The sequence below is a fragment of the Babylonia areolata genome, chromosome 33 (assembly GCF_041734735.1).
Source record: "Babylonia areolata isolate BAREFJ2019XMU chromosome 33, ASM4173473v1, whole genome shotgun sequence".
Taxonomy (NCBI): domain Eukaryota; kingdom Metazoa; phylum Mollusca; class Gastropoda; order Neogastropoda; family Buccinidae; genus Babylonia; species Babylonia areolata.
The window spans coordinates 9,858,621-9,866,286 of NC_134908.1; the positions used below are offsets into that span (position 1 = coordinate 9,858,621).

The following is a 7,666-nucleotide window of genomic DNA, read 5'->3' on the forward strand; positions in this document are numbered from 1 at the left end:
ATCCTATTTACTTCAAAACTAAACTGGAAGAAACACATTGATTAAATGGTGACTAAAGCAGTTAAAAGTTTAAATTTCTTAAAAATTGTAAGTCACTCTCCTTGGGGACAAGACTCCAAAATTCTTTTACATTTAGCGACATCTCTCGTAAGATCAAGATTGACGTACGGTCAAGAAATTTTCTTTTCTGCTCCGCCGACGTTCCTAAAGAAGCTGCGAATAATTGACAGTAAAGCTGTGAAACTGGCTTTAGGGGTACCTGTGCATACTAAGACCTCAGAAGCCTATAAGCTTGCGGGTATTCTACCACTAGATGAAATCAGAAAATTAAGTTCTGCTAAATATATTGTGAGATGTACAGCAGTGGATGATTTTGAGGAATTAAATATTAGGTCTGATATTGATTTTCCAAAAAATGCTCAAAATAATTCAAATCTACAAACCATTCGCACATATGTGTCAGATATTTTAAATTCTTCAGACATTGATCTGCATGATATGGCACCTCGTGTTCTGGTGCCACCTGTCCCTCCCTGGGAGTTCACAAAAGCAAACGTCAACATATGTGCTTCTGACACAACAAAACGAGAATCTCCACATATAATAGCAGCATCTGTCAGAATTGAATTAGAAGAAAATTTTTATTATCATTTAAAAGTTTACACTGATGGCTCGGTCCTGGATGATAGCAGTGCAGGATCTGCTTTTGTCATTCCTGACCTAAAAACAGAAAAATCATATTATTTAGGTAAGGGACATTCAATTTTTACAGCTGAATTGGTGGCCATCCTTATGGCTTTAAATCATCTTGTTGATATACCAATCATAATAAGTAATATCCTATTTTGTGTTGATTCTCAATCTGTCTTAAAAGGTTTGCTCCTTTTTGAGAATAATCAAAGAGAAGATTTATTTTTTGAAATTAGGTATTTATTGCACTCCCTATTTGTGAAGGGTACAAATGTTGATTTTTGTTGGATACCATCCCACACTGGATTCCGTTATAACGACCAAGCAGATAGGGCAGCAAAAAGGGGAGCAAAAAATCATATAGATAGTATAAAAGTATATTGTCCATTGTCATACAAGGAAATAAGCAATATACTAGAAAGAGGCTTTTATAGGTGCTTGAATTCAAGTCTAAAACCTCGTCAGTTGACTCTCAGACTTTGGTCCGATTCGCAGACCAATTCTGAGCTTAGCTCTCAGACTATTATCAAATTCATTACGGACCAAGTATTGTTCTAATGTCAAGTGTATATGCTTTAATAACCTGACAATTGAGCATATAATTTTTCACTGTAGCTTGATGAAGCCTTTTGTACACGAAAGTGTGTCTTCACAAGTGACTGAGAACTTTGATGTTTTTGACTTTTTGCATTCATTATCAGTTGTTTCGCTTGTCAGTTTAACGACTTCTCTTTTACGAAGTCCTTTAAGTAATTTCCTGTAACTGTATTTAGAGGGGGTTTTTTTTTGTTTGTTTGTTTGTTTATTTGTTTGTTTTTGTTTTTCTTTCAAATTTCACCCACATTTTTACCCTAATTTGCCCAGTTTCCCCCAACCCTCCATTCATCCACATCTCTCACCCCTTCTAACCGATAATACACAGATGTATTCATAAATACTTTTACAAAATGTCTTCAATCACCGATATGTGTGACGGGACATTAAACAAAAATTCCTTCCTACACACACACACACACACACGCGCGCGCGCGCACACACACACACACATACACACACACACAAAAAAAACACAAATGTGGATAGACGTTAAGCAAAAGAACGAACGAACATATACACACACTACACTGCACTACACTACACTACACTACACTCCACTACACTACACTACACTACACTGCTGTCTCACACCCACATCCGCTTTGGAAACGTCCTCACAATAAAATTGTGTTGCGCTCCAGCGTTCGTTGCATTGCATTGCATTGCATTACATTGCATTATTTTGTTTTGTTTTGTTTTGTATTCTCCATACTCTTACCGAAGATATTATAAACTATTGTAAACGTCCACATCATTCAGTTGTTCATCCACCACTGTTGCAGATCTCTCCAGTATGTGTACATGCTCCGACCGGAGATAGGCGCTGTATCAGCTGTATCAGCACCCGCATCATCCATTCCTTGTCCACTGTTGCAGATTACTCCATCATGGCCTGCAGCACACCCCCGGACTCTCGGATGACCTTCCACCCGGACCACGAGCTCCCGCTGCTGAGGAGCTGGTACCAGGACTACCCCAACCCCTCGCACGACAAGTTCGTCATCTTCGCGCACGAGCTCAACAAGGGCCACGTGCGCCAGGACCGACCCAAGGTCACGCCACAGAAGATCAAGATCTGGTGGAAGAACGAGCGGCAGAGGGAGAGGCGTCACGTCATGGCCGCCACCACCGAGGCCGTCGCCCACGCCGCCGCTTCCTCCTCCTCCACTTCCGCTTCCGCTCCAAGGGAGGAGGGGGAGGTGGATGTTGGAGGAGGGGGGGTGAGGGGTCCCTTGTCGGTCAAGTCCCGCAAGAGACCCAGGTCATCGTCGCAAGGGTCAAGGTCGAGGATGGCGGAAGGTTGCAAAGGGAGGGCGGTGGTGGTGGTGGAGGAGGAGGACGAGGACGAGGACGGCGGCGGCGGGAGCGGACAGCATCGCTCCGGGGACGGAGGGTCGTCCCACGCCTGGGCCCCCCCTCCTCCTCCTCCTCCTCACAAGGCTGACAAGGGTTCCCAGAGCACGTGCGGCACGGAGGACTCGTCCTTCCTCACCTCCCTGGCCTCACTGCCCCCGGACCGACGCCTCCCCCTCAAGCCCTCCAGGAAGTCCGCCATGACGCCCATGGACTCCGCCGCAGCCTTCCCATCAGCCATCAGCCAGGGTCAAGGCCACATGCTGAGCCCGGGGGGACCCCATTCCGCCTCGTGGCAGTCCAGCTTCCTGGCCTGGTCCACCCAGCGGCGGAGCCCCGAGCTTCGGGAGGTCGGCGTGACCTCGCCCGACCCCGGCCTGCTGTTGCCCTGGCAACACCACCGGCTTCCGGTGCTGCCGCCGCAGAGGGCGGGGTCAAGGTCGGCGGAGGGCGAGCGGGAGAGCGCGGCGGCCCCGTCGGCTCACGGCGGGTTCGGGGCGGTGGAGCGGTACCGGTTTTCCCAGACGCACGACTTGTCCTTCGCCGCGCCCCCCGCGTCCTCCTCGTCTGGCTCCATGGATTTCTCCAACATCTTGTGATGGATGGCCGCTGGCTTGTGAGTCAGTCAGTCAGTCAGTCAGTCAGTCAGCACCAGCCCCTACTCCGTTGTTCACGTGCTCTGGTGGGAGAGGAGGATGACAGGTGTTTGTGTCCCACCTCCATGGGGTAGAGAGGGAGGAGGAAGGGGAAGGCATCTCGTAGGGGGGTAGGGCAAGGGGGAGGGGGGCGTTATGAACGGATATGTGCCCGTCACTTTTTTTTTTCCTTTTTTTTTTATTTTTTTTTTTTTATTTCGGGCGTTGGGAAATACATTGCAGACTTGGACCATAGAACGCTCGTCATGTGACAGTGCACTGATCATGCACCTGCCAAGCAAGCTAAGCGCGCGCGCGCACTCACACGCACGCACGCACGCACACATTCACGCGCATGCGCGTACACACGCACACACACACACACACACACACAACACAGCACAGCTGCAGAACTGGCAGGGAGCACGACTGGTTGCTGTACAAGCAGACAGCATGGTGACCCCAGAGCAGAGAAGGACGTGAAAAACTCGCTCCTTTCACCGTCTCCAAGGCTGACAGGCGCAAACAGCCGAGTAGTTTTAAGCGTTGGACTTTCAAACTGAGGGTCCGGGGCTTTGAATCCCGGAGTAACGGCGTCTGGTGGGTCTTTTGAAGGGTGGAGTTTATTTTGTTATTTTCCAGGTTAACAGATGTGTGTGGTGCCGTTATCCTTGAATTGACGGGAATATGTGTGGATAATGGCACCACAGATGCGCAGACCTGCTTAGTGCCTGAACCCCCCTTCTGTGTGTATACGCACGCAGAAGATCAAAGTACGCTCGTGTTAAAGATACCCCCCTCCCCCCCCCTCCCCCGTAATCCATGTCAGCATTCGGTGGGTTATGGAAACAGGAACATACCCAGCATGCGCCCTCCCCCCACCCCTCACTCCTGCCTCCAGGAATATGACTGCCTACATGGCGGGGGTAAAAACGATCATACACGTGAAAGCCCACTCGTGTACATACGAGTGAACATGGGAGTCGCAGCCCGCTAACGAAGAAGAAGAAGATGATGATGATGATGAAGATCGTGTCCGTGGCTAAGTACACGGCAGCCGTTCAAGAAAAAAAATCACTGAATGAAAAAGATTTCCATGACAGTTTCCAAGATGTGGATGACAGACAGTCTGTCAACCAGAATGAGTAGACTTGTACAGCAGTGCCGCGTGGAGGACAGCCATCTTGCTAGAAGAACTCCTCAGCGTCAGCCAGGGAGCTACTGAAGGACTCCAGGGACGAAGGACTCATCCAGACCTATACAGCCAGGAACCACACAACCTCACAAAAACCTGCAGATGGTGATCAGTTCTTCGACTGGGAGGTGGTGTGGGCGGAGGGTTTCGAGGGGCGGGGGTGGTGGTGGCGGGGAAGACTGTTGCCTTGCTTGCCTCTCCTAGATCTGACGCCTCGAAGAGTTCAGTCACCTGAAGGAACCGTCGCGGAGAGGCGTCACAGCGAAAAGCCAAGGTTTTCTGAACGTGGCATCACCTCTTTCTGTTTGTAGTTCTTTAAGTTGTACTTGCTTATCCCGAGGAACGTTTTGATACGGGACGTGAGCGAGTAAATTTGATGTTGTTGTTGTTGTTACTTTCTTTTTTTTCTTCTTCTTCTTCTTCTTTTCCCCCCAGTGTTTTCATCAGTGCTTATCTGTGCTATAAGTTCCGAAAGGGTGCATGCAACCGTGATGAATTTCATGAAGTGTTCTTAAACCATTGAAGCAGAAAATGATGAAGGGTGGTGGTGGGGGAGGGGAGGGGATGCTCGAAAGTTTACCCCCTCCTCCATACCCCCCCCCCTACTCCCCGCGCCCCCCACCCCAGGCTTCCCTGTATAGACACACCCACCCCCACCCCCAATCCCCCCCCTCTCTCTCTCTCTCTCTCTCTCTCTCTCTCTCTCGTCTCACGAAACGTGATATTGAATTCTAAAATGTATGCTCTGGATTAAGATAAATAAATACCTACCTACCTACCTACCTACCTACATACATACATACATACATACACACCTACATACATACATACATACATGAAGAAGAAGAAGAAAAAAGAACTGTGAACGTGCAGCATGATGTGTGCATAATGGGACACAATCCTGTTTGTGACACGTGAAAGCCTTTGTTGCGTCCCCTGTGTTAGAAGTGGTCAGTTTCGTGCACATAATTATTAGTCATCGCGAGGCAAGGCTGAATAAATAAGTTAATTAATTGATTGATTAATTGATTAATTAACTGATTGATTATAATAATAATAGTAATAAAGACAACGTGAATGCGCAGCGATGTTTGCACAATGGGACACAATCCTGTTTGTGACACGTGAAAGCATGTGTTGCGTCCCCTGTGTTGGAAGCCGTCAGTTTCCGTGCACCCAGTTTGTACCGCCTTTGATGCGCTGTCACCACGAGGCAAGACAAGTCTCACACAGTGCCCCAGTGTCGTACTGTACCGTATTGTAGTGTAGTGTAGTGTAGTGTGTAGTGTATTATTTTTTCTCACAACATAGTTCTCTGTGTGAAAATCTGACTGCTCTCCCTTGGGAGAGGGCATCGTCAAAGTGCGGGGCCACTTTTTTTTTTCCTTTTTTCTTTTTTTTTTCTCAGCGTGCAAGTGTATTTGTGTATTTGTTTCAGTGCGCAAGTGTATTTGTTTAACTGTCAAAGTAGATTTTTTTTTCTTCAGAATTCTGCCAGGGGCAGCACAGATAATAAATACATCATGGACTGCAGAAAAGAGAAGAAGAAAAAATGTCCAAGAGAAAACAAACAGTGTCAGGGCTTGCTGGAAGAGAAATAGGGGAATGCAGTGGGAAGACAGAAAAAACAGACATTACTGAAGGAAGAAGAAAAAAAAAGGAGGAGCAGAAACGAGAAGAGCAACTGATAGAAAAGGGGGACAATTGTGGCACATGATTTCCAGAAGGCGGGGGACGATCAATTGAACACCACTTCTGTTAGCATGGGTTCTTTTACAGTCAATGGTGTAGCCTACATTGGACCTCCATTTATCATCTCACCCGATTGACGGGCGCAATAGCCGAGTGGTTAAAGCGTTGGACTGTCAATCTGAGGGTCCCGGGTTCGAATCACGGTGACGGCGCCTGGTGGGTAAAGGGTGGAGATTTTTACGATCTCCCAGGTCAACATATGTGCAGACCTGCTAGTGCCTGAACCCCCTTCGTGTGTATATGCAAGCAGAAGATCAAATACGCACGTTAAAGATCCTGTAATCCATGTCAGCCAGCGTTCGGTGGGTTATGGAAACAAGAACATACCCAGCATGCACACCCCCGAAAACGGAGTATGGCTGCCTACATGGCGGGGTAAAAACGGTCATACACGTAAAAGCCCACTCGTGTGCATACGAGTGAACGCAGAAGAAGAAGAAGAAGTCTCACCCGATTGACGCCTAGCATCCAGACAACCACTCAATGTCTTGTGAAGGGGGGGGGGGGGGGGATGGGTTGGGGGTAAGGTGGGGGAGTGTGAGATTCGAACCAGTGCGCTCAGATTCATTTGCTTCCTAGGCGGACGCTTAACCACTACGCCAACGCTTTCTCGTAGTACAGGATGGCTGAAGCCTGGTTACGCTGACACAGAGAGAGACAGCAGTGTGAACTCTCTCCATCAACGTTTCGTTTTCTGTTGAAAATCGAAATGACCTGGCATTGCTGTTTACAGTCCAGCCGACCGCACACGGCCGCATCAAAATGACCGATCAAAAAGATTTATGGCCAGAATTTATTGCCAAACTCTGTTACACCCGAACGAGAGAGAAAAAAAAAACTCTGCAAAACAACACATTTGTGACATATTATCTTAACCATTAAGTTCCTTAAATTAAGGCAAATAGGACCAGGTTGTTCTGCTGACGTCAGCCCTTAATTTATCATCCCCGGATTTTATTGTATTTAATCGTAAAAATGACTTTAAAAAATGCTTCAAAGCGTACATAACAACATATGAAAAAAACGTGAAATGGCCTTGCATGGCAAATGATACTGCAGAATGGACAGCCAGTGCCCATCCCAGTGTTGACATTTCACTACCTAATCGTCAGAGCCAAACAGCACAGATAATACATCATAGACTGCGGAAAAGAGAAGAAAAAAAATGTCAAGAGAAAAAAAGTGTCCAGGCTTGCTGGAAGAGAAATAGGGGAATGTACTTGGAAGACAGAAAAAGCAGACAATATTGAAGGAAGAAGAAGAAAAAAAAGGAAGGGCAGAAACAAAGAGAGCAAGAGATTTAGGGGAACAATTCTGGCTCAGAATTTCCAAAAGGTGAGGATGCCAGTTGAACTGAAAGACCCCCGGCATCCCCACAGGGACACTTGTGGGTGGTATGGTCACCAAAGACCGCACTTTGCCCCATTGCATTTCTTGGGCACGG

The 7,666-nt window shown here is 47.5% G+C and overlaps 1 protein-coding gene across 1 annotated transcript in view; it reads left to right on the top strand.

Moving 5' to 3' along the window:
• Positions 1 to 3,380, top strand: part of LOC143276867 (uncharacterized) — a 31,751-nt gene extending 28,371 nt beyond the window's left edge. Inside the window, exon 5 of the mRNA XM_076581524.1 lies at positions 2,164 to 3,380. Coding sequence (XP_076437639.1) covers positions 2,164 to 3,239 — 1,076 coding nt within the window. The 3' untranslated portion in view covers positions 3,240 to 3,380. The remainder of the gene's footprint in view (positions 1 to 2,163) is intronic.
• The last annotated feature ends 4,286 nt before the right edge of the window (positions 3,381 to 7,666 follow it).